Source organism: Arvicanthis niloticus, chromosome 1, assembly GCF_011762505.2.
Source record: "Arvicanthis niloticus isolate mArvNil1 chromosome 1, mArvNil1.pat.X, whole genome shotgun sequence".
NCBI classification, from domain to species: domain Eukaryota; kingdom Metazoa; phylum Chordata; class Mammalia; order Rodentia; family Muridae; genus Arvicanthis; species Arvicanthis niloticus.
The window spans coordinates 75,639,330-75,667,180 of record NC_047658.1 but is presented as its reverse complement, the minus strand read 5'-3'; the positions used below and the strand labels follow the sequence as shown (position 1 = coordinate 75,667,180).

Here is a 27,851-nt window from a genome sequence, read left to right as displayed (position 1 = left end):
CGCCTTTGTGTGTTAGGGATCGTCGTTCACAGTGATCCTGGCACAGTAATACTGGAACACTTCTGTGGTGATAGGATGTAGGCAAATAGAACCTGATGAGATTGTTTGCTTAATCTCACTTTTATTACATTGAAAGCAAGAAGAAAGAAGGAGGCAACAGAAAAACAAGATGAGGCTAGAATTGCATCCTTACCCTTGGACTGGTTTTGTAGAGAAAGCAGACTTTGAAAGACCTATAAGACCTTATACAGACATGAAAACAGGCTAAGGGGCAGAGTATTATTTTTAGGCTGAATTGATGGGCACACTGATTAAGTGAGCAAAGTACCTAACTGATACTTCCTTCCTTGGGTGATAGAAATACTCAGAGGTTTGCAATCTTCCTAGCTCTTTCATTTTGTAGTTTGCTGCTTTGAACAACTCACCTGAACTCTTATCTCTAGCTTAGCAACTATGAAGATGTGTACATACTGGACAAAGATACAAAGACAAACAATGTAAAAAGAGCTTTGTAACTAGAAAGTAACATCCAACTATTCATGATTTTACATTGTTACTGTATCCACTTGGCTTGGCAGAAGGGCAAGGCTAGAGGAAATAAAAATTAGGCATTAACAAGAAATAGTGTTTCCTGGGTGTTGTGGTCCGATGGGTGTTATGTGCCCCGTGGGTTCATATGACCTCTTGGTTCCCAGCTGAATGCAGGCCTTGTGTTACTATGATGAGGCATGAGTTACTATGAGGGCAAACCTTTAAGTTTCTTAGTGTAGCCTCTCTTCCTGCTTGCTCCCTGCTTCCTGATTACAGATGTAACTTGTATCACTCTGGTTGGCTTGGAACTCACCATATAGACCAGGTTGGACTTGAACACACAGAGATCTACCATCCTCTGCTTCCCGAATGCTGGGACTGAAGGTGTGCACTACTGTGCCTTGCTCCCTTTAAAGCAATAAACTGGCACAAACTTCTTCTCTCTTAAGTTGCTTCTTGTCGGTTATTTGGTCATAGCAACAAGAAATGTAACTAATACAGTTGGACAATGAAAAATCTTTGTTAAGTATTTGAAAAAGAGGACAGAGCCTGAGTGAAGTCCTGAGAAGTCAATATCAGGGCTGGCAAGATCCTAATTCCTGGATGGGAAATAGAGCAGAATCAGAGAAAATGCTGGAAGGCAAAAGAAAAGATTGGAAATAAGTAAACCAGATAAAAGAGGCCTTAAGCCCCATCAGATTTGGGTGAGGGCAAGGTATTGGTCAATTGAATTGTAACCTCATTTGTGCTCTCAAAAGATACCTAAGGCAGTGAGTGACATTGGGAAAGGAAGAATATGTATTTCAACTTTTAGAACCTATTCCTGTGTGTATCTAGAGGGGTAGATACTACACTGTAAATGGGGCTGTGACCTCAGTGTCCCAGAAAACCACTGCCCAAGCCACACAACTCTGTCTCCAAAGGGCCATCCATTACTCCAGAGGCAGCTTTTTCTTTGTCTGGAGTTTGTAAATGATCTGATTGCCTTCATTCCAGGCATAGAGCTGCTTATCTCTGGGGTTGTAATGGATCATGGAGTGACTTCTTGGCCGCTTGGGGAAGAACAAATTGGGCAGATGCTCCTCCCTAACAGTGCCCAGTGGATCATAGACACATGTGATTCGATGAGGGCCCTGGCCACCGGAACTGTAGACGACATAGAGGACCCCACACAGGAGGAATGAAGCTTCCGCATGCTGGCTTCTACACGGTGTATCCCACGAGTGTTCTATTCCCAAAGTGCCAGGCTCGATTTTTGTGAGAAACAAATGGCCTTGGATACCTGGTCCTGAGTGAATGGCCCAGAGTCCATGCTCATCCACAGCTAGGTCAATGTACGTTGAGAGGGAGTGTTGATAGATGGGTGCTCGGCCTGCCCCTCCTGGGAGAAGCATTCGATCTTCCACAGTCTTCTTCTGCAGATTATATTTAATTATCTCATTAGAAGTTCCTTGATTGTGAAAAAATAGAAAGCTTTGGTAGACCACTTGCCCTGATCCCTGCCAGGAAAGTGGTAAGATTAGCTTCCGGGGACCAGGCTTGATGCTATCGTCCATGAATGCCCGCAAGTTTGCAAATTCCCAAACTGTGTTGTTTCTGGATCCAGCTAAAAGATACACTTTGGCAGAGTTACTGCCAGCATCTTTCATCCAAGAGCCATCTGGGTCCATGGTCTTCTTCACTATTTTCAGAGACTTTATAGCCATCAGCATGTTGTCACAGCCTAGCCAGACAGGAGAGAAAGAACAGGTTATTTATCAACAGATTATTTATGAGGTATCTACTTTCTAGAATACTCACTACACCTGAAGATTCCAGCTTTCCTTTGAATCTAATACAGTAGATAACATTCTTATTTCTGCTATGATACCGTGACCTCTGAAAGATGACTTTCCCTTGGAGAATCCTAGAGCAAAAATGGAACACAGGCATGAACTCCATTGTAAAATTAAACACCATTAGACGTGAACTCCCTCCATTTCCTGACCCTTACTTATAGGAGAATTTTCTTAGAAGTTGTGTTATTTCTTCCTCCCATGAGTAACACAATCAATCACTGTATTTGAATCACATCCTCTCCTAGCTTCTAGACTCCTCAACCAATCACCCTGTAATCTTTAAACTTTTTCTTTATAACTGGCTCCTTAGTCTTAACATGTATGCATCTTGCTTGTTATCACTTTAAAAATCTCATTACTGGGCATAGTGTGTATGCTCAACACTTTGGAGGAAAAGGTAGGCAGCTCTCTGTGACTCTGAGACCAGCTTGTTCTATACAGAAATCTCAGGCCAGCCAGGGCACATAGTAAGATCTCGTCTTAATAATAAGTGAGTCCTACTAGTTAACATTTTCTGGATACTTTGTTATCTTTTGCACCATTCCATCCTCAGCGTCTTCTACAGAGCAGTGTCTATTTTCCATATTTACTTTCTCACCTCCCACTCTTACTTTACAACAGAATCTGTTCTTGACAATACTACCAAAGAACTCCTAAATGAAAATTCCCAACTTTTTTTTTATGTAGGCAAGTTACTGTTGGGGGGGTGTTTTTGTGCACTGTGTTTTCAATTGCTGATTTCTATGCCCTAGAGATCCGGTTGCAGTGCAAGATTTTTATTGTCATTATTATGAAGCATTTCTTGGCTCAGTATTTTGTAAAACATTGTTCTGCTTCTTCAGATTGGTCAATAAAGAGTGATCAGCCTGCCTAAAGTCGTGGTGGTGCACGCCTTTAATCCCAGCACTTGGGAGGCAGAGGCAGGCAGATTTCTGAGTTCGAGGCCAGTCTGGTCTACAGAGTTAGTTCCAGGACAGCCAAGGCTACACAGAGAAACCCTGTCTTGAAAAGAATGATCAGCCTATAGCTAGGCAAGAGAGGATAAGGTAGGTCTTTTCAGCCCAGACAAGGAGGCAAGAGAGGATAAGGTAGGTCTTTTCAGCCCAGACAAGGAGGGAATCTCAGGTGGTCATGGGGAGTTTTCAATAGGGACCCAGGGAGGGCACAATTGAAGAAGGAGGTGCCAGAGCAAGAGTAGGAAGGCAGGTAACTAAGATGGCAGGCAATGCCACATGGCTGGGAAGTGCCCAGCATAGTTGGCTTAGAATAGTTCGAATAGTTGGAATAGAATAGCCTCCAGCTATAGTGCAAGAAGCTCACTAATGAATATAAAGCTCTCTTTGTCATTATTTAGAGAACAAGGATGGGCGTAGAAAAGCCCTGTACTTTTACATGTTATTTCATCTTCTGTAGTATGACAGCATTGGTCAGTTTTCTCCTTGAAGATGGCTCCTTTACCATCTTTGTTCCTCTGTGCATTTTGTTTCTCTTTTGACAGTGTGGCAGAGATTATGATCTCTGCTTCTCCAATTCCATTTCAGTTCAGTCTTTATCACTGCACACAAAACTACATTTCATAGTCTCCTTTGGGGTTAGGCTGTGCTCACTGACTTGTTTTCACCAGATGGGTATGCACAGGCATGGTATAAGCATCTCCCACCTGGCCCTTAAGTGTGACACTACTGGTAATTTCTGGGAAGGTCAATCATCATTTCTAACTTTAGACTTTTTGGTAGATCTCTATAAATTTGGTTAAGAACCCACTGTTAGGGAGCTCACTGGCCACAGAGGTGAACCAATCTTATTCTTCACTAAATGATATAAACTGCTCTCTAAACTGATATAGATGATATAAACTGATCTCTATACCCATTAGTACAGCTCTCAGACATCATCAGAGTAGTTTCTTTGAGCCATAGAAGACAGTGAACTTGTAACTGGCCAGTGTACAGAGAGTCTGGGGAGTGCTCAGCCACAAATAGGACATCTATATTATACTTCTTCCTCTCAAGTCTCAGGGACTATCACAGAAGAGGGTCCAGAAAGATTATAAGAGACAGGGGTCAAGGAGAACTGAAAAAAAAAAAAAAACTTATCATCAGGATTTGACAGGACTACTGCACTCATGCTACCTGCATAAGACCCACAAGATCAATCCAGTCAATATTCCAGCTGAGGGGGTGGTGCTTTGGGGCAGGAGCCACATTCCTATGCAGATGGCTATTGATAATTGATGGTTTCTAGGGGAGGTAAAGCTAGTTTTCTTTATGGGCGTGGCTCCTGGTGATGCTCCAGTGACGGCCTATATCCATGAACACATGGGCAGTACAAATCAGACTTGAGGGATTATAACAACAATGTTTAAGGAACAGAAGAAGGTGAGTAAGAATCGGTCTTGGGTTGATCTGGTAGGAGTTGGGAGAAGTAGGAAGCAATATGATCAAAATACATTGTATACATATACAAAATTATCAAAGAATTAATTTAGATATTATGTTGTGGAAGGCCCCTGTGCTGTTTGTATTTTGATGTTAATTCCATTTTCCCAGGAGGGGCTGTCTGGAACGAGAAATGAGTCACATACTCAGGTAACTTCTTATGAACCTTCCCCTAATAAATAAAGAAACCAATCACTGGGCAAGTAGGCGAGACTTCTGGGTTGGATGCAGAAAGAGAGGAGGCAAGAGAAGAGAAATAGGGGCTTTTGGACAGGGACATCGAGAGGACAGGATGTAGCTACTAGTGTCTCTCCGCTTAAAAGGCGAGTCCACCAGGATTCACCTCTGGAGGATTTATATTTAATATGGCTTACAAGATTAGGATTCTAGTTGTTGCGCCCAGCGACTGAGTTAGTTAGCACTGTTTCTGAACTAAGTCTGTGTGGTGTTTTCCTTCATGTGGCAGCTCATCTGCGTTCCAGAGAGAAAGGTACGGCAGCAAAGCATGGGCGTGCCAGATGTGCACCACAAAAGGCTGTGGGAGTTTTGAAGCATGGGGCTGGCATGGTAGCGACCCACCAAGGGGAATTTAGTGAGCTGGGTGGAGAGATTGCAGAGCCACTGAGTCAGTGTCTCCACAAGATGAGAACAGGCCAGCCAGCCCGCTGGGGCAGAGAGTAGCAGTGTAGGATGGTGACACTTTTTAATATTTCCTGCAACAATATTATATGAATAGTTTTTGCAAATACTCAGTTATACATCTCTCACCTTTAACCCCCACTCTCCCCCTGCAAATCATGACTCATCTTTTCTTGCCTAGATCACTACAAATGTATCAGATTTATTTCCCTGATTTTCCTCTGGCCTGCTCATCTACATGTCAAGTAGATCTTCCACAAAGCAGTAAGAGTGATCCCATACGTCAAACCTTAACTCCTCCCTTACACTTAGAATAACCCTAACCTCTGCCCTGGCCTGTAAGACTGTGCAGCGTGGTTTCTGTTGATCTTCAGGACTCTGTCCTTTGTGTCTCACTGTGTTGTGACAACTCAGTTTTCTTTATGGTCTGTGAGCATGCCAAATTTCTTTTTGCTTTAGAAATCTTACACTTAGAATTCTTCTATCTGGAACATTTCTTTTTCTTGAACTTCACACCGTGAATTGGCTCCTATTCATTCTTCAGGTACCCCATCTCCACGCTGTCTGGACTCACTACGTAGCACAGGATGGCTTCAAACTGGCAAGTACTAGGACTTCGAGGGTGCACCACCACACCTGGCCAAGTCTCACTCGTGATATCATCTCCTTAATAATCTTCTCTCTCTCTCTCTCTCTCTCTCTCTCTCTTTTTTTTTTTTTTTTTTGACCACTCATTACACTGTTAACTGTTTTATCTGTGCTTTACTAGCTTATGGTCTGCCTCTCTGACAAGAGTCTCCAAAGGGCCTTCATCTTCATGTTTAGTATTATACCCAAATGTCTAAGTCAACACTTTGAAGATTCAGTAAATGGTAGTTGAATGAAGAAAAAAAAAAAGCTCAGATGTTTTCCTAGGGTCTAAATAGTCTAGCACCTTTTGGGTTCTGACCACAGACCTATCGTTGACAGGTGATAATAGTAGATAATCATTCATAAAACACTTCAAAACTTTTAAGATACTTTCAAATCTATTATTTCATTTTTTAAAAAATGGATCCCAGGTTTTCTAAAGAAAACACATGGAATGAAGAGCAGGCTTAGGTGGACAGAGCCAAGTCCCAGTAAGTGGTGAGTTAGTTCTTCATATGTGGGCACAGAGGCCCCACCTGGATCATACTGTGCTGGAGGCGAGATTTAGAAGAGAGCTGCAGAAATCTCTCAGCTACCAGGAGACACCATGTTCTTCTAACATGCTGAAACTGTGTGATAGTTTGCTTTCATGTGTCAACATTGTCATGGGTGACCTAGTTATAGGAAGCCAGACTCTACAAAACAGCAGCCAGGGAGTTTAAGCTTTGAAGAAGCAGGTAGCAGGAGGAGCCTCTGCTATACGGAGCTGCTGGGAGCTGAGGGAATGTGTGGAAGAAGGGGAATAGCCATCCTGACTCTCAAGTGCCATTTCCACTTGAACACAGATGAACCTGACTGAGGTGAGGCCACAGCTCTACCCTGATCTGTGCTAATTGCCAAGGAGAAGTGAGTGGGGCTTTAAACTTTCAACAATTGTATAGAAGAGGAGGAGGAGGGTCCACGGGTTCCTAGAGATACCCATGTGTGATGATTTGTATATGCTCAGCCCAGGGAGTAGCACTATTAATAGGTGTGGCCTTGTTGGAGTACGTGTCACTGTGGGGATGGGGTTAAATACCCTCACCTGAAAGCAAATATTCCACCAGCAGCCTTCATATGAAGATGTAGAACTCTCAGGTCCTCCTGCACCATGCCTGCCTAGATGCTGCTATATCCCCACCTTGATGATAAGAGACTGAACCTCTGAACCTGTAAGCCAGCCCCAATTAAAAGTTATCCTTTATAAGACTTGTCTTGGTCATGGTGTCTGTTCACAGCAGTAAAACCCTAACTAAGACACCATGTGATATTTCATGTTAAAAAACAAGTCCCAGGGTTAAAGCAAGTATTAAATATCTTACAAATACATAGAATATGTTTAGTATTGTGCTGCATAACTTTATAGTAATTTGTGTAATTCTTATAATAAGTTACCATGACATATATTTTAATCACTGATTTCCAAGTAAAAAAAAAAAAGTTAAGTCTTGCATTAGTTTCTTGGAATGGTCACACGGTGACCAGTGGTGAAGGGGTCTTCTGAAGTCAGAGTTAAGAGCCAGGATGTTCCCAGCCAGCCTCAGAGGCAGGTTACTGTGGTAGAATTGGTAGGTTGGGGACCATGTGTACTGGTGTGCCCAGAGAAGGACGAGGAGTGAAGGCCATGGGCTTCCAAGTGTGACAGGACATCTGTGTTCAGTAGGTAGCCCCCACAGAGCCTGTCCCTCCTGCTAGAGAAGAAAAGACTGGAAACTAAGCTGTCAAAGACTGTCTTAGAATGTGGACCATTTGTTTGTCTATAAGAAAACATTAATTTACAATTCAGAAGTGCAGGAGCTAAGGATGTAGATAAGTTGGGAGAGTACCTGCCTTGCATGCATCAAGCCCTAGGTTGGATCCCCAGTACTGCATAAAACTGAGCATGTAGCATACACCTGTAGTCCTAGCACTTGCCAGTGGAGAATTAGAAGTTCAAGGTCATCTTGAGCTATACATCAATTGGATGCCAGTCTGGGATACATGAGATCCTGTCTCCAAAACCAGAAAAGAAGAGAAGAGAAGAGAAGAGAAGAGAAGAGAAGAGAAGAGAAGAGAAGAGAAGAGAAGAGAAGAAGAAGAGAAGTTGTGGAGTGGCAGGCTTATAAGCCCAGCACTTACGAGGCAGACCCAGGAAGATTGAAAGTTTGAGGACAGCCTGGCCTATATGGTAAATTACAGGCCCACCTGTGCTATACTATGAGTTCCAGGATAGCCTCCTCTTTCTACTTCCTCTCCTTAATGCAGAGCTCTTAGAGAAATAATAGAACAACAATGTGTTGATGTAAATTTTTGATTAAAGAGTTAAAAATCTCTAAGAGAGAAAACAAACCAAAACAATCTCTCCTGCCTTTCTGCTACTTCGCCCACTCCTTCAGATTTAGCTGAAACTCATGACTGGGTATCTGAGACCTGCAGACTCTAGACTCAAGCCCTTTTGTTAATCCAGCCTTCATTCTGCCAGCCCTAAAACTATGATGAGTTCAGGCTAGAACTCATTTTTTCATCAAGGATAATCCAAGAGTTAGTGAGAGTAAATTTCCAGTGTTCCGATAAAATTAAAATTACCTGCTGTGTTTCTCTTGGGAATAGATAATTAGCAAGGGGAAAATAGTAGAGAAAAGATTGGAAATAATAAATTAAAAAAAAAAAAACCTTGAATCCAACTAAGATGCAAACTACTTCTCAGCCGGACAGTGGTGGCGCACGCCTTTAATTCCAGCACTTGGGAGGCAGAGGCAGGCAGATTTCTGAGTTCAAGTCCAGCCTGGTCTACAGAGTGAGTTCCAGGACATCCAGGGCTACATAGAGAAACTCTGTTGCAAAAATCAAAACCAAAAAACAAAACAAAACAAAACAAAAAAAAACCCACCTTTTCTGTTTATTAATAACATTTGATGGACCCGTACGACTTGTTCCTCCATTGTGACTCAATCTGATGTTAGAGATATTGATTCATCTCTGGGAGAAAAGTGGCTGGGGGTAGGGAGCAAAGGGGGGCACCTGAAGGCAGAGTGATGGACACAGGCAAGTTATGTGGTAGGTTTATAAGTGTAGTCCAGATTCAAGATCCCAAAGAGTGTCAGGCATAGATACAAGAGATGGTTAGAAAGAAGGAGGTTGACTGGTTAGATTGAGGTTGCCAGGTGATGATAATAAACCAGACTCAAGATGGGAGAGTGTGGTGATGGTGCATGCTGTAGATCCCAGTGGAGGCAAAGGCTGGTGGATCTCGGAGTTCAAAGGTCAGCCTGGTTTACACAATAAGTTCCAGAATAGCCTGAGTACACAGAGAAACCCAGTTTCAAAAAACAAAACAATGAACAACAAAATAAGCCAAACAAACAAACAAAATAACCATAACTACATTAACCCCCCCCACCCCCACCACCACAAGAACAACAACAATGGGGGGAAAGGGAAGGGAGACAGATGTAAGAAACACCAGCAGAAAAGGACTAGTAGGTTTGCCTGGTAAGAGTTTATTAAAAAGAGGAGAATTCTTCTAATGCCATGACCATGTTTTCACTACTTTATGAAATTTTGTCATAAACCTTGACTTTTTCAAGCCTGACTCTTGCCCCAGTTAACGAATGGTTCCACGTGTTCCGCCCTCTTTCAGGGTTAGTACTGTGGTTGTCTGAATGAGAATGGCCCCATTAGGCTCATAGGTTTGAATATTTGGTCTCCAGTTGGTGGAACTGTTTGAGAAGAATTAACAGATGTGGTCTCGTTGGAGAAGGTGTGCACTGGGCTTTGAGGTTTCAAAAGCCCATGTCATTCCCAATTAGTTTTCTCCCTGCCTCCTACTTGTGGATCAGACATAATCTCTTAGTTTCTGCTTCAGTGTAACGTCTGCCTGTCTGCTACCCCGCTTCCCACCATGTTGGTTACTGACTCACCTTCTTTTTCTTTTCTCTTTTTTTTTTTTTTTTTTTTTTTTTTTTGCACATTTTCTTTTTTATTTTATATTTTATTTACATTTAAGATGCCATCCCCTTTCCACATTTCCCCTCCCTAGAACACCCCTGTCCCATGCCCCCCCCCTTTCCTTTTTGCTTTTATACGATTTTTTAAAAATGTTAATCAAAGGATTTATAAGTTTGGTAATGCTCAATCAGAAGCGTAACCCAATACCCAACCTAGATATAAAAACTATCTTTGACTGGTGGAGACATGTGAACATCTGCCTCCATGCCCCCTCTCTCTTTCTCTCTCTCATCACCTAGCTTCTCCTCTTCTTCATCTTCTCTCCTTGTTCCATCTCTTCCTCTCAGTACTCCTTCCCACTTAGCTCCTCCTACATATCACTCTTCCTGTTAAAGTAGAACTTTTCTCTCAAAATACAATTAGAGCATAACTGACTCACCTTCTAAAACCATAAACCCCAATAAACATTTTCTTTTATAAATTGCTATGGCCATGGTGTCTCTTGGGAGCAATATAGAAGTAACTAAAATGGGTGTCATGCTGGACTAGATTTCCTTACAGTCGTCTCCTTTAGCCCTTCCCTCTCTTGTCCTCTTGCTCATCACCTTTCTCTTTTTGTATCTCACCTTCTTCTTTCTCCTTAACCGCCCCTAGTGCCTAGGACACAATATCTACCTGCCTCCCTATCCACACTCTTTCTGCTTATGCTCCATACTCAGGAAGCAAATAGCTTTTGATAGTGCAGTTGTTTGACACTGCCCAAAGTTGTGATATCAGTTTCCACTGTGCCAACTTAGAAAACAAATAGATCAGCAGAGACTGCTTCACTCTCTGCTTCAGTGCTTGGATGGCAGGAAATTAGGCTGCTTTGTGCAGGATGTTTCTCAATTATTCACACTGATTTGGTGTTGTTGGAGAGTTCAGCTATGTGTCTCATAGTAGGATTTGTCATACAATAAACATTGTATGTGCTGATTTTGATGACGACACAGAGCCCTTTAGTAAACACTTATTATAGGTATTTCTAGGTTCTTACATTTTGTTGTTGTTGTTGTCAAATTTAGAGTATTGTAAGGTACCTAGAACCAAGTCTAGTTAGCTTTGCTGGTGATTAGCAGTAGAGTATGAGAAAAAATAAAAACAGGTTTGATCCATGCTACTTCACTTATTTAGGTGTATGTCACCAGTAGCCACACGAAAAGAACACAAGGAACATTCCTAAAAGCCAGAAAGATGGCTAAACTCTGAGTGTGAGTCCAGCCAGCTTCCACTGTGGGGTTCCTATAGTTGGACCCCAATATGGGCAAACTTCTTTCTGATACTGTCTTCTAGAAGAAGCCAACTTCTGATAACTTCCTTACTGTAATAAATTTTCTTCTTCTCTTGAGCCTGTTACATTTTTATGATACAGTATACATTTATCTGCTGACATTTTTATTGTTAGCATCCCTTTGATAGAAAGTAAGCGTGGTAAGATTCAAGACACTGTCATATCTGTTTCACGTATAATTTTGTGTTCTCCTTGGAAGAACATCTGGTACATGCTACAACCTCTTCTCTTTTTTTCTTTTCTTTTTTTTTTTTTTTTTTTTTGGTTTTTCGAGACAGGGTTTCTCTGTATAGCCCTGGCTGTCCTGGAACTCACTCTGTAGACCAGGCTGGCCTGAACTCAGAAATCTGCCTGCCTCTGCCTCCCAAGTGCTGGGATTAAAGGCATGTGCCACCACTGCCTGGCTTGCTACAACCTCTTTAGCTTAATTGTGAATGTGGCAAAAATCAGTACCTGTAGCCAAACTCAAGATGCCCTCTTTGGGGCCTTGAATAAGTTTTAAGATGGCAAAGGAGTGTCTGTGACTGTTTGAGAACTGCTCAAGACCATCGAGGCTGGTTAGTAGTCATGTGAGGCAAAGCAGGGAATTGGCAAGTCATCTGGGGGCATTTCTGATCTCAGACAACTGTCACTTTACATCAGGTATTTGTCTATTGCAAGGTCCCAAGCATGCCATGGTTTTAAGGGTAAACTCCTTGATTTTATCTATTTTTCATTTGTAGGCTGAGTTGATTCTTAATTTAAAAAAAAATACAGTATTTTCATTGTTTTGGTTTTAATTTTTCTAGATTTATTTATTTTATGTGTATGGGTGTTTAGCCTGTATGCATGTATATGCACCACATGAATGCCTGGTATCTGTGGAGGACAGAAGACATGAGATTCACTGGGGCTGGAATTACAGATGAAAGTGAGCCATCATGTGCTGGAAACCAAACACATTTCCTCTCCAAGAACAAGTGCTCTTAACCACAAAGCTATCTCTCCAGCCCACTTTTATTTGTTTTTAAATAAGTTTCTTAACAAACTAAAAAAGGTAGACATGTTCTTCATTTCTAGCTGTGATGTTGCCAGTCTCTTTCTGGTTGCAGAAAAAAAGTCACCTGACATTCCTATAAAGTAAATGTCACCTTCTTCTCTCCATCTTTTCTCACTGTGTGATGGTCTAAGACATACTCACCTGCACCTCAAGTCTATAGTAGCATTCTTGTTGGTTCTGTTTCATTTCCTCAAACTCATCAATCAACAGGTATCTGTTCCCTGTTCTCAACACACATTTGCATAACTGAAAGCTGATCTTGCTTGCCCTCTGCTTCCATGAACATCAAGACCAAAAGCCCAATATGGAAGCAACTAGAGTTTACAGTGGAAGGGTAGACCCTGGAGCCAGAATTGGAAATTGCTTTTGCCAAAAGAATGTGGTTGAAATGACCAAACTAAATCCCTGGGGGGACTTCTGTCCTCTCTGAGGCATCTGTATTCATCATAAGAATGAGCCCAGGTCAGCCTCCAGGAGAGCCAGACACCATGTGGAGAAGAACCAAGTCATCTCAGAAGAAGGCCTCCTCAACAAAACATTCCTAGGTAATGTTCCAAGGATGGGAGATGTGCAGGCAAGCCAGTCCTGGCCCAAATAAGCAGAACAGTTCTTCCATACTACAAACTCTTGAGAAGTAAGAGTTGGGAGTTACTTTAACCCATCAAATTTTGGAGTTGCTGAGTTACATCAGTGTGATGAAAGTTAGCTGATGTGGGGTGAGGGTTTTCAGGCACAGAACAGAGATGGAAACTGTATGCCTAGGGTGGTATGGACTACCGGATAGAGCAGGAATGTGGGGGAAGATTCTCTGAGCCATAGTGTTTTTATTTGGGGGAGGGGGAAATTTGCAGGAGTATCTACAGAATAATAGTATCTGTAGAATGAACAACAGAAAAAAAAATAGTTTAATGTGATCCCAAGCAAACAGTTGCCTTCAGTTTCTACTAAAATGCACAGGCCAGAGCATCCTGATCTTCCTCTCATTCTAGGCACTGGGATAGATTTTGGAAACACAGTATCCACAATGCAGGCATTCATGGATGTATGAGTTATGGTTTTAAAACAGGTTAAATAAACAGCATAGAACAGTAGAGATGGACAGAAATAAGCTGAGAAATATGAAAAATGACCGTTTGACTGGACTTCTCACTTACTTTTACAGTGGAAAAAACACAATAAATATAGTTTGTACAGTATTTATAATTTTATTTAATCATCAGGTGTTCCTTTTGTAGAGAAAACCTAAGTATTTAGAGAACGCTATGATAGGATAAGGTTGTAAAAAGCATTTTTGTTTGTCCTAGGGTTTGCAATTGCCATCAAGGGAAAAAAGTGATGGTGTTATGATTCTGGTAAGATGACGCTGGTGGCAGTATAAGTCAGATGGTGACAGAGATAGATGGGGACAGGGAGGGCACTGTCAGGGATGGGGTGGAGTGGGCAGAAGAAGAGAGAACAGTGTAAGTAGACTGAAGGCATTTGAGAAATAATGGGAAGAAACACTCTGCTGAAATGGTAACAGACCAATGGAGAACCACAGAAGTGACTAGGGAGCAAAGCCAATGAAGAGGACAGTAGCAATAGCTAAGTGGGCAGAATGCTTGCCTAGCATGCACTAATGCTAGCACTGCATAACCAGGTGTGGTGATGCATGCCTGGTCTCCCACCACTCCAAAGGTAGACGTAGGTTGATATGGATACAGCTCAAGGTCATTCTTAGACACAGTGAGTTCATGCCCATCCAAGGCTACATAAAACCGAGTCTCTCTTTTTTTTTTTTTTTTTTTTTTTTTTTTTTGGTTTTGGTTTTTCGAGACAGGGTTTCTCTGTATAGCCTTGGCTGTCCTGGAACTCACTCTGTAGAGCAGGCTGGCCTCGAACTCAGAAATCTGCCTGCCTCTGCCTCCCAAGTGCTGGGATTAAAGGCGTGCGCCACCACCACCCGGCTAAAACTGAGTCTCAAAAAGAAAATAAAAAAGCAGGAGAAGGTTACTGACTTTTCTTAGACAGAATTTAAATAAATCAGTCTTTTGTGAGATGGAATCATAGTTCATACTGTGGCCCTCACTGAGATCAGAAACTTCTGGCATAGACATTTACTCTCAGGGCAGAAGGCTCCAAGCTCATATGCTTCTGTGGCCACCCTTGCCATTGCTTTGCTGGCTCTAGTTCTACCTTTCGTATGCTCTCTCTCACCCTCTCCCATTGCCAGGCTGCTCTGTACCCTTTCTCAATCCTGTCTGACATGGCACTCCTATAATGGCCACTGCTCAGCCCAGCTGTGGGACGATGGGAGGGTCTGGCATGTGTACAAGCCCAGGGTTGGTTTGAATGTTACCCTGATCATTTTGTTAGTTGTATGAGCTTTGGCAAAATGTCCTGGAACAATCTCGCTTTCTTGATATATAAAATGGGGGTGGGGTGAGGAGTATACCTAACTCATGTGTTTTTTGTTAATTACATGATAATTGCCAATAAGATACATGTATCATTTGGAGACTACATAAAATGTATTACCAATAAATATAGCTACCATTCACATTACTCTCACAGGGAGCTTAGCCCTGTGTTTGTTTGTTTGTTTGTTTGCTTTTTCTTCTTTTTTTCCACAGCATCCTGCTCTGCCTGAGTTCTATAGAATAATTTGCTCCATGAACATGCCATGGTCCACTCTAGCACTGTGCTGCTGCATGTGACTTAGAATGCTCTCAACTGCAATCTCCATCTCATGAACTCTTTTCTATGACTAAAACTGAGCCTGAGTGTTACTTTCTCGTTCTAGGGTATTTCCACCCCTCCCATCTCCATGGCAACCTTGCCCCTATAACTTACCATGTTTCTGTGATACCTCATACATTCTTCCATCAGAGCAACCCACACTTTTGTCGGTTATCCTCTATGTCTGGATTGCTTCTCGATTTTACTGTAAGTGGTGAGGTCATAGCCAGTGTCTGTCTCTAATGGCTAGCACAAGTCCAGCATGTATCTGGAATTGAGTTAGACATTTGTTGAGCCTATAAACAAATGAGTGAGGGAGAATGGATGACTTCATGCCAACTGGGACCAAAAGCTACCAGGTGACATGATTTAGGACTTTTTGGTAATACTCATAGTACCTAGAAATAGCCTCACCAAACAAACAAACAAGAAAGCAAGCAAGCAAAAAATCAGAATTTTCAAATGAATAAACAAAAGAAATGCCGTGTGTACAGACCTTTCTGGACTCTTGGGCATGTGCTCTCTAGGGAATATAAGTCTTGTGTTGCTAGCCCTGTGAATGCAGCAACACTGGACTTGTGCACACACGCACACACAAGCATCCTTATGACCTCCTATATGTCTGCCCCCAGACAGACCTTCTGTCTCCTCCTGTATAATTAATTCATCTGTTACAAATTAGTTATGGCTCTCTTAACGTTTTGTTCTACTAACCAAGAACCAATGGACCCTGAGAGTTGCCTCATAGATATGCTAACTTTAGTTTTCAGTGAGTGGGGTGTCTGTTTAGTTGTTTGTTTTTTATCTACTTGGAGTGTATTCCAGCAGCATTCAGATATTCAGCAGACTTCTTGGAACTATGATCTAACAAAAGATATGATTTATTTAACACAGCCGGGTGAGGGTTACGTGAGGTTACTCCCATGTTTCTTTGCAACAAAGGGAGCTGGGCTAGAGAAAGAAAATAAAATCTATTATAATGGCTTGTTTTGACTGCCCTGAGAATTCTTCTTCAAAAGCTACTTACAAGTTAAAAGGAGGTCAATACTTTTATCCACTCAAGAATGCAGCCTGTGGACTCTTCCAAAGCCTACAGCTGGATAAATTCTCAATCTAGGTGCCGGAAGTGTGGTGCTGAGTGATAAATCCAACAGGCAAAGTCTCTCTCTCTCTCTCTCTCTCTCTCTCTCTCTCTCTCTCTCTCTCTCTCTCTCTTTATTATGTATACAGCATTCCACCTGCATGTATGCATAATTCTACCTGCATGTATTATGTATACAGCATTCTACCTGCCTGCAGTCCAGAAGAGGGCACCAGATCTCATTACAGGTGGTTGTGAGCCATCATGTGGTTGCTGGAAATTGAACTCAGGACCTCTGGAAAAATAGCAGTGCTCTTAACCACTGAGCCATCCCTCCAGCCCCCATAAAATTTTATTTTAACAATAGTCTTAGCACTAAACATTGGGAATGACTTTAAGATGCAAGACACTCACTACTATTCTAAATCGTGTGTGTGTGGAAAAGAGGATGGGATGGAGGGAGATGTGGGGAGAATTTTAAAACTTTAAGAATTTTGCTAAATCTTAAAATATTCCTGGGACTGGGAAGCCGTATGGACCTCATTTGGAAAAACACCTCAAAATTAAGGTTAAAAGCTTTAGAAGAGCTTGATAGGGAATGATTTAGTTTAACATAACCTTAGCTGTTCGTCAGGACTTGGCCCTTAGTAGTCATCTGAGAAAGAAGAGGGTCATTCTAACACGCATCAGAATTCACTTGTATCTTGAGGTACAAGATTAAATTTTCCAAGGTAGTTACACCATCCACTCCCTAAAGGTTTCCCAAAGAAATGTTCTGAGACAGAATGTCTAAATGAAACCCTATGTCCTGAGCCCTCCCTGACCCAGTTTTCCTGCACACCGGTGTTGACTTCATCATTTAGGATTTTAGTAAAAAGCTCTACAGCTGGCATAGACCTTTGTGGGCCAAAGATATAGTAGTAGAATCTTCTAGAAAGACATGTTCAGAAAACTGAGGCACAGTGGTAGGTGGGATTCCAAAATGGTCCCTGTGATGGCTAGCTGTGACAGTCAACTTGATGGGATTTAGAATCAAAATGGAAGGCTAGAGAGACAGATGGCTCAGAGGTTAAGAGCATTGGCTCCTTTGGCAGAGGATCTGAATTCTATTGCCAGCACCCACATCGGAGCTCACAGCCATCTGTAAACTCCAGTTCCAGATATGGCTGCCTTCTGACTGCCTCAGCATCAAATACACATACATACATACATACATACATGCATGCATGCATGCATGCATACACTCCTATACACAAAATAGATACATAGTAAACTAAAATAAGTAGAATCAAACTAGGCAGACCCACTCTCAACTGAGAAGCACTGTTCTGTGGGCTGGGAGCCCTGGACTTATAAAAGGAGAAAGCAGCCACTGGGGGGAGTATAGTTCAGTGGTGGAGTTCACTGTAGCGATTGGAGAGAGAGGAAGGAGAAAGGAAGAGGGAAGGAGGTAGAGAGGAAAAGAGAGAGAGAGAGACAGAGAGAGAGAGAGAGAGAGAGAGAGAGAGAGAGACAGACAGAGACAGAGACAGAGACAGAGACAGAGAGAGATTAGCTGCTATCTACTCTTTGACTGTGAACACAATATAACCATTTACCTGCTGTTCCTGTCCCTGCCATGATTAATGATATCCCATGGAACTGTAAAGCTAAAATAAACCCTTTCTTCCCAACGTGGCTTTGGTCAGGTATTCTGTTGCAGCTATGAGTCAAGTAACCAATGCAGCTCTCAAGATCCCTTGTCCTGTGTAGTCCCCCTGTAACTCTCTCCCCAGAGCATGGACAAGACCTGGGCATATGAGAGGTGCGTGCTGTGATCACATGACATTGGAAGACAAAGTTTCAGGGATTCTGTAATTAATAAGTCTCCACATCAGTTGACTCTGAGTTAATCCTGAGAAGGATGATTATGATAGACAGTCCTGACCTGATCAGAGAAAATAATTCTTCAAAGAGCTGTTAGACACCTCCTGAGGAAAAATATTGTCCCCTTTAGTGGCATACTGTGAGCTGCCTTTGGAGCCAGAGCTTCAGGAAACTTGTGATCTTGCTCATACAATTAGAGGCCATGTGTGGACTCTGCAATAATAAATTGATATTGCTTTTAGCTGCTGAATTTATGGCGATCTGTTGTACAGAATTAGAAAACTGCTATGGTACAGTTACTACCAGAACAGTCAGGCAAAAACCACGACCACTACCACCATAGCGACCATCGTCAACAACAGAGTAAGAGCAGGCACATCATAAAACATGTGCAGTGCAGGGGATAAACTAGCTTAGAACCAGCATCCTAAATCTAGCCTTGTCTGAAAGTAATGGGACATATTTTCTGCTGGTTAGTTACTGCCAACTTGACACAAGTTAGAGTTACCAGGGAAAGGGAGCCTCTGGTGAGAAGTGTCCTTTGGATTAGCCTGTTAGCAAATCCATGGGGCTTTTTCTTGGTTGATGGTTGATGTGGGAGGGTTCAGCCTATGGTGGGTGGTCTTGGGCTATATAAGAAAGGAGACCAATCAAGCCATGAGGAGCAAACCAGTAAGCAGTGTCCCTCCATGGTTCCTGCTTCTATTCCTGCTTGAGTTCCTGCCCTGGCTTATCTTACTAGTTGACTGTCATCAGGAAATGTACGCCAGATAAACCCTTTCCTCTCCAACTTGTTTTTGGTTAGTGGTTTATCACAGCAATAGAGACACAGACTAGAAAAGGTTCCTCAGGGCCTCTACCACCCATCCCTCTTCTGGGAACAATTTCTTTGGCCCTCTCCCTCCATGTTAGGTCCCTGTTCTACACTTCATGAATATAGAAGATATTATATCAGGATATTTATTAATCATCTGGTATAAGAATAAGTTGTACATAAATAAAATGTGTGTGGTTGAGAATGTTAAATGCTCACACGTGTGTCTGTATGCACATATAATATATTTCTTTAAGTTAGAACTCTATATAGATACTTTAAGAAGAGAAGCAGTTGAGATTGATCTAGGTCACTTTGCTAAAGGTCTTTTCTTTTTTATAGATTTATTTATTTTATTTATATGAGTGTACTGTAGCTATCTTCAGACACACCAGAAGAGGGCATTGGATCCCATTACAGATGGTTGTGAACCACCATGTATTTGCTGAGAATTGAACTCAGGACCTCTGGAAGAGCAGTCAGTGCTCTTAACCACTGGGCCATCTCTCCAACCCTGTAGAAGGCCTTTTCTGTATAAAAGGACTGAAGAGTAGACTGGATCATCTTGCTGTTGCTAATAAGTCATGAACAATAATGAAAAGTATTATACAGTGGAGCTGTGTGAAGGCCTCGTGACAGTAGTGGGGATTTAGAATATAAGAGTAGTGAGGACCCTCGCATAGGATTCAGACAGGTCCATCTAGCAACCCTTCTGACAGTGGGAGGCAGTGAGGGTTGGGTAGCTTTAAATAGCTTTGTTGAACCAGTGCTCCAGAGGTGACAGCCATGTGAGTGACAACTCTGCAGGCACTGGAAGCCTGTGTATGCAGGGTGGGGACAGAAGATGGGACTTGAGGAACCATGGACTCCACTGTCAGGAACCCTGCTGCACTCTAGCTAGAATGGGAAAAGGGTCATCTCAAGGTCTGCAGGTCTGTGAGTAACCCAGGAATAGGAAAAGCTCAGGAACCCAGCGCTATGATTTGGGCTTGGTGGCCTGCCTGTGACCCTGTGCAAAAGGTCAGACACATTCTAGATCAGACAGTATTAGTATTTTCATTGTGTTTCCAGCCCCTAGAAAACTTCTAAGCAAGCTAAGTAAATTTCTATTCTTTATAAAGTATCTTGCATGATTCAGTTATAGCAACAGAAAACAAATGAAGACGTAAGTGCTTGGAGAAAACCCACCTAGTCATATGTGCTTCCAAACTGCTCTTGGGTAGTAACTAATGACCTAAGCCCCAAACCTTGGAAGTATCCTGGAGTCACATCTCTCCTTTACCTTTTTTTTTTTTTCCCAACTCCTGTTTACCAAAGTGTGTGGATTTCAACTCTGAAGAGCTTTCAGTCTAGCAGCTCTTTCCTGTCCTGTGATGGATACGTCAGGCTGAGTCACTGTTTGATTAAGTTACGTCCCTATTCCTGACTGCTCTCCCTTCTCTGGTGAGAATCTCTTCCTTTATGTCATTTCCCTGCTTAGAATAATTCAGAGGTTTCTCCAGCCATGTTCAGTCTCTTTAGCATGGACCACATGATATTTCATCATCTGTATCCACTGCCTGGATCAGTTGTCAGTAAATAGGCAACTAAATGAATGGAAGTGTGGCTATTGGTGCCAGCACAAGGCTTGATTAGAACTCTTCAGCCTCCTGCCCCTGTACCCCCCTGCTCTACACTGTTTCCTCTCAGACAGATTTGCAGATGGACATGTCCTTATAGCTTTTGCTATCACTTGAAGTGTCCTTAATGTTCACTGCACTTACCGAGACCTTCACCCATTTATTTCATGTAGCTCAGGTCAGCCTTAAGCTTACTACATAACTGAGGCTGTCCTTAAAGTGCTGATCTTTCTGCCTCTGACTCTTGCTAGGCATAGAACCCAAGGTCTCATGCATGCTCTTCCAGCTGAGCTACATTCTCAGCCCCAAGGCCCTTCTCATAATTATTTGCAAGTTACATTGAAAAGCCCTAAAAAGGATGACCCCCCAGCTTATGTCCTTATTTCCTGCTGAAGTTTCCCAAATTTGAAGGCATAATTAGTACATACATAGTCTCCCTATTTGCAGTGCAGTCTTTTCAGAATACAAAATACAGATGGGAGCCTTGTTTCTCTTACTGTTTTAATGAAATAGACTCGTGCACAGAAACACCTTCTCAGCTGTGATGCCTATTGTAACATGAGCTAGCATATATTGACAGTCTAGAACAAATACTGATAGGTCACACACAGGACAAATACCAGAATGCCACCATCCCAGACAGCACACAATTGCAATGCACTGCAGTATCCAGGCCTAAGGTTTGTTTGTCACAGTTTCTAGTTTCAGACTGTTACTTATTTCACTGGCATCAGTGTTCTCCAGGCTTTCGATGTATCCCACACTAGCCTGCCACTCTCCCTAGAAGGAGCTGGGACCACTTGGCACTATTAAACCAAAGTCTATAAGGAGAGGAACCCCAAGCTGCCTCTTAGACCACAGACCTGGCCTTTCCTAGGGTCTTTAGAAACTACCAGAGAAAGGAAAGCTACTTCCTTGAAATGGGATTCTTCTGGGACACCCAACCCCTGCTAAGTTGCTCCTGCCCATACACACAAGGGATATGCCCAGTCCTAAGTCCCAGATTGCTCACACTTTCTAACTGCTAGCATCTGCATCTCTCCAGATGTGACAGTCCCTAAAAGGGATGGGAAAAAAATTCCTTACTTGTTGTGTTCAACAGGGTTCGGATCTTCTTTTCTTCTTCTGCTTCTTGAAGCACCTTTTCAGCCAGTGTCTTCTCCTCTGATTCAATGCAGAAGTCAGCTTCTCGGAGGTATTGCAGGTAGTCGATCTCCCGCTGGGCACGCTCTACTCTCAGGGCAAGGTTTTCCACAGCACTCTTGTATTCGCTTGTGTAGGTCTGGCACTTTCCCAGCATGATGGATATGTTTTTTGAGAATTCCTGGAAGTCTTGAATATATCCCCTTGTTGTTTGGGCACATTTTTCCAGCCCTTGCTTCAAACAGAAAATAAATTACCAAAGTTACCAAATTACTATACTTATTTAAATTATTCAAGTACTTCAAATAGTTATCATTCCTAGGAAAAGATTATTAAATAAGTATAAATAATCAAAAGGAAGAGAATAACCCATAAACCTAAATTCATGGGTACTATTGAACTATACTAGTTTTTAAGACTACTAGTTTTAAAGTTTTCCAATGTTATTTCATAATGAATATGGAATATTTTCACATGTGATTTTCTAAATATTTTAACTTGCTAATACATTGTAAATATCCAAATATAATTATTATAATTATAGTAATATATATTATATCATTATAGCACACACTAATTTTTGTGCTGACTATATTATTTAATTAACAAATAAAACTATATAATTGTTATACATATTATATTTTGATGCAGAATAGCTAAATCAAGCATTAACATATGTATTTTGTATCTTTTTATATTTTGTATTTTGCATATTTACTTTCAAAGTGATAAAAAGTCTAGTATGCAGTATACTATTATTATCTAATAATAGTAGGTACAATGGATCTCTTAAACATATTCTTTCTTTCCTGTGTATGTAGAGGTGTGTTTGTTTGTGTGTGTGTGTGTGTGTGTGTGTGTGTGTGTCTGTATCTGTGTCTGTGCCTATGCAGGTATACACATGGAGGCACAGAGCAATACCAGATGTCTTTCACAATCATTTCAACCTCTTATGCTTTGAGGCAGTGCCTCTCATCGAATCAGAAGCTCACTGACTGTATAGACTGCCTGTCCACCAAGCCCCAGAGAACTCCTGTGTCTGCCTCCACAGCACCAGGCTTACCGATGGGCATCTCCCCACCTTACTTTGATGTAGATGCTCCGGATCCGAGCTCCAGTCCCCACACTTGGGCAGCACACTTTTCTAGCCAAGCCATTGGCCTATCTTCAGAACTTATCCTAATTAAAATTTTGTGTTCTCTGATCAATATCTCCTCATTCCTTAAACTTCTCTGTATGTATGAGTTCATTATTTTCAGATTACATGGATAGTAAACACCTGCAAGTTCCTTTCCAGTGTCATGTATGAGCTTCATTTTAAAGGCTGAACAACATTTTATTGTGTGTATGTACATATTATTTATCTGTATGTAACATAATTTTAGTATGATGTAGCTTTCATCACATTGAAATCCCGTTATTTGTTCCATTAAACAACTTTCTCCCCCCTCCCCCCCCCAGGGTTTCTCTGTGTAGCCCTGGCTGTCCTGGAACTCACCCTGTAGACCAGGCTGGCCTCAAACTCAGAAATCTGCCTGCCTCTACCTCCCAAGTGCTGGGATTAAAGGCATGCGCCACCACTGCCTGGCCATTAAACAACTTTCAATGCTCATTTAGTTTTCTTTTTTTTTCACTCAATGTTAAGGGGAAAAAAAGTCTGTATTTACTTTTTTTTATGTCCTTAGCTATAGTCTTAGGCTAAATTTCCAGAAATGAGTTCCAGTCCCTCACATCCGGCACAGAGCTAAGGATAGAGTAACGGGCAAGGATTATCTGGTGAAGGGAAGCATTAGTGAGTGGAAATGGCACTGTGGGTCAGAGTTAGTACTTAAAGCTCATGTGGCAACATTGACTAAAGCCTTCTTCACAAACAGAAAACATTTTACTCATAACCATGCAGGGCACTCTCTCTTGAAAGAGAAAGAGATAGACAGGAAAAGTAGTGGAGAAGTGAAAAAGAGAGACAGAGACAGAGGCATGGAGAGACAACAGATATTAAAAATCCCCAAGTCTCTATTTCCCTTTTCTTGCTCCCATATCCCCCTTGCAGAACAGGCTCTGTATCTCTGTGTTGTCAAGCCTCTGCATTGGCCAGAAACGCCTACCACCTGGGATTTGTCTTCACCCCCAGGTCAGAACCTATTGGTCAAAGAAGGACCTCTCTTTATCTTCTACAGAACATATCTACACAGCTACAGAGCTACAGGGGTCAGAAATGCTGCAAGGAAGTTTGTCTTAGACACACGCTCGCAGGACCAGAGGACGAAGGACACGAGTTTAGCTGGTGCTAAAGCCTGAGCACAGTTTTGGCGTTGTAAGCAGGTGAGGTTGGCAGTGCGTCCAGGAAGGGAGCAAGGATTACAGTATGAGGCCTGGGGTCTGAGAGAGCTTTATCTACAGGTTCCAGACCTCCACCTGCTGGCTGGACAGTTTGAGAAACTGCATTTGGATTGTTCATTCTGTGCACTTATGTTACTGAAACTATAGCTAGATGGTCCCATCATTTGGACTTACAGATTTTTTTTTTCAGGAAAATGTAGAAAATAGATGTTTGAGATAAGAGTGTCCTAGACAGAAGATACATAATGTGCCAACTCAACTTGTGTAAGAGCTGAGCACTGCAAGGCAGCAGGTTACATGTGTCCCTGAAAACCTGACTGGCCTATACGAATATTGAATTTTGTCCATTTGGTTTTTTGATTTGTTTTAATATAGAGTCCCATTTAGTCTAAACTGTCCTCAAACTTCCTGTTTAGCCAAAGATGACTCTGAAGCCCCTGGTCCTCCTGCCTCTACTCCTTGAGTGTTGCTGTTACAGCTGATATTACAAACCACACCTGGCTTATCCAGTGATGGGCCTTGAACCCGAGGCTCCACACATGATAGGCTAGTACTTGCCAGCTGAGCCACATTCCCAACCCTAGGTTTTGATTGTTCTAACAAGGTTTCCACCTCTTGTTTTGTTTTTCGAGACAGGGTTTCTCTGTGTAGTCCTGGCTGTCCTGGAACTCACTCTATAGACCAGGCTGGCCTCGAACTCAGAAATCCGCCTGTCTCTGACTCCCAAGTGCTGGGATTAAAGGCGTGCGCCACCACCGCCCGGCCCCAAGGTTTCCACCTCAAATGCTCTCATTCTGTTTACCATTGCTGGAAAATCTCATTTCCAAGCCCAAGTCCAGTTAGGAATAAAAAGCAAGAACCCACAGTGAGCCTCTGTGTATAGCACCACAGTGTTTTATAGTCACTCAACAGTTCATCATAAAAAGGAAAAGAGAAAAGCTGGAATCAGTTAGCAACCCAATACAGTAAGAGATGAAGAAAACGTGATTACAGTTATAATTTCATACTTTGAAGACTGAACTATTTGGTTTTAACTGTTCAATAACCTGGAAATTTACTCAGCGAGTTAGGCTATGTTCTGAGTATGAATTAATGACCCAAATGAAGCATCACTAATTTGTCAAAGTTGAAATCTCTTCATTAAATCTGTAGAATATCATTTGAACTTAAATTCTATCACTATGTCCATTTTATATGTCAGCAAAACTGCCAGGGGAAAAGTACAGAGTGAAGCCACGCTTGAGGTCTCATGATGGAACGGTCTGCACTGGACGTGATGTCCTGAACTGCACAACTATGCACATCTGTAAATGTGATCTTAGCAGTCATTCATTCTGTATCTGGAAGACATGCACCCTAGTTGACATGAAAGTAGAGGCACAACAGAGTGACTTCCATGAGGCATACTCCCAGTGAAGGGAAGACACGTCACTTACCTCCAAGACTTGGAAGCGCTGGTAGATGTAGTGCACCATTGCTGGGTCCTGGGCATATTGTGGTGAGGGCAGAAATGCTGCAAGGAAGAGAACCAGTGAAGCAGAAGTTCTCCAAAGGGCCAGCACCATCCTGCACACTTCCCAGGAACTCTGGTTCTCGAAAATGACTCAAGGCTCCAGGTGGCAATCTCTGGTTTTCTGTCTGCTGCTGTGGCAATTCCTTGGAAAACAACGCTTTGCATAGCCAGAGAGAACAAAGTTTGCTTGTTATTCTACCCAGTGCATGATCTCAGTTTCAAGCTGGTGATCAAGTCCAGCTGTTGGCAAGCCAGTCTCTGCAGGCCTTACTTGTTCACTTGGTTGCAGAAAGCTCCCGGGGTCCAGCATCTGCTGCCCTCAGCTTGGACATGCACAGACCCTCTCCAGGCTCGTGGCTACTTATTGATTCCAGGTTCAGAGTGTATGGGTTGGGGAAGGGGTGGGGAGGTCTTTTCTCCTCTCCCCTCCCCCAACTCTTTTGCTCTTGGTTCCCTCCTCCCTAATAGACTGTGCAGTCCAATCATAGGCCTAACTCAGCACGGGCCACCCCCAAGGTCTCAGGGTTGGAATTTCAGTTCAGTTTCTGGCAGAAATTCCTAGGATCTTTTTCCAAGAAGTTCTGTTAGGAGACCCCACCTCTCTTTCTTGCATTCTTGTAGCTCTTAAAGGCATAGCAAGGAAATGTGAACACTGATCTATGCCATCTCAGAAAAGGCTACATTGCTCTGTGAACAGAGAGGTACAGTGAGCCACAGGCCTGGCTACCCAGGCTAGCAGCTGATAATTGTCAGGATTGAGCTTAGAAGACATTTTTTTTTTCTTTTTAGATTTATTTTTTAATTTATGTGCATGTGTACACATGAAAGCATGGGACCCACAGAGGTCAGAAGGTGGCATCAGATATTCTTGAGTCCAGAGTTACAACCTCTCTGATATGATTGCTGGGAACTGAACTCCAGGCCTCTGCCAGAGCAGCAAGCGTTTTTGACCACTGAGCCATCTCTCCAGGTCCAGAAGAAATTTCTTAGGAAGAGAATGAATGACTGACACAGTGGTACTTGGGACACTGAGTCATCAGGAAATGTAATCCCACTGTGAGGAAGTCCTAGAGCTTCCGGTTGTCAGTGTCAGAATTCCCATTGGCAGCAGCCTAGAAACAGGATCCTCAGTCCAGCTGAAGAGAAATCACATTGCTGGAGCAAAGCAATGTGATGTTTATGCTTCCTGTGCTGGTACCTACTTACCTTGACCTCTTTTTCCACAGGCAGGCCCAGGACCCCACCTCCATGTTCTGCTTTGTTTTATTTTGCATTTTTAGTGAATCACTTTCAAAAACAGAGAAACTTGGAGCATTCGTGGACTATGGAAAGAGCCCTGGTCAGGAGTCAGAAGACCTGAGTTTGCATTTGATCCATACACAAGGAACTAAAATGTAAAATCTGAAATTTTCTTATTGGTAGCTGTTGAATATCCTTGTTCCTAGTAGATAACTCCTCTCTATTCATCCTTGCTCTGATTTTGGTCGCTAACTGGTTCTTCCCTATATCCTTGGTAACGTCCCAAGCAATAGCTTCTTATTCTTAAGAAAAATTGCTCGTGTTTCAGAGAACCATCTTTGAACTCCTCCCAAGCCTGGCTGAGCTTTAGCTGACTTCTCTTACATCCTTATTATTATTTTGTTTAAAAAAAAAAACAAACCCACAATGGCCTTCTACATCTGTGTCTTTCCCCCCTTATAATTGTGCAGCCCTTAGCATCAGAGAAGTTTCTCCCCCAACGGATGGTGGTTCACACAGAAGCTCACTACTGATCAAACTACCAAGAAATCAGTAACTGTAGCAAACTAAGCTACAAGTGAGCCATCTACGTCACAGCCCTTCCCCAAGGCTCAAGTACCATCTGGAAAGAGGGAACAGAAAGACTGTAAAGGCCAGATTTTGGAGAGGACTAAAGAAAAACAGCATCTTTTGGACATGATAGGACCTCTGTACACATTAATTCACAGATGGTATGGGTGCCCGCATAAGACCTGCACAAGACCAAGTCAGTCATCTTCCAGCATGGAATAGGAAGAGGTTTGTGAGCTTCCACCCCTGAGGAGCTATGGACAGCCGATGGCGTCTTGGGTGAAGAGAGAGTCAGTTTTCTCTAAGGCTCTGGCCCCTTGTCCGTCCACTATGCTCCAGTGGACAGCCCTACACTTAGAACTATATAGACAGCACATATTGAAGTTGATGGGCTTTTTAAAAAAATTCTGAAGGGCTGAGGGCACAGATCAGCAGGAAATTTGCAAGCCTACCACCACCTTAGTTCCATCTCCAGCATCAATAAAACAAAATCTGTCTGACTCAGTCTTCTTATCAAAGAGGGAATGGTCTCCCCAA

At 42.4% G+C, this 27,851-nt stretch overlaps 1 protein-coding gene across 1 annotated transcript; it reads right to left on the bottom strand.

Annotated features, from left to right (window-relative positions):
- Positions 1–101: 101 nt before the first annotated feature.
- On the bottom strand, positions 102–26,102 carry Olfml1 (olfactomedin like 1). The gene is made up of 3 exons (XM_034488487.2): positions 25,429–26,102; positions 21,596–21,887; positions 102–2,254 (listed from the first exon to the last, which is right to left on the bottom strand). The coding sequence occupies exons 1-3, from the start codon at positions 25,555–25,557 to the stop codon at positions 1,464–1,466; spliced, it is 1,212 nt and encodes a 403-aa protein (XP_034344378.1). The 5' UTR covers positions 25,558–26,102; the 3' UTR covers positions 102–1,463.
- Between the last annotated feature and the right edge of the window lie 1,749 nt (positions 26,103–27,851).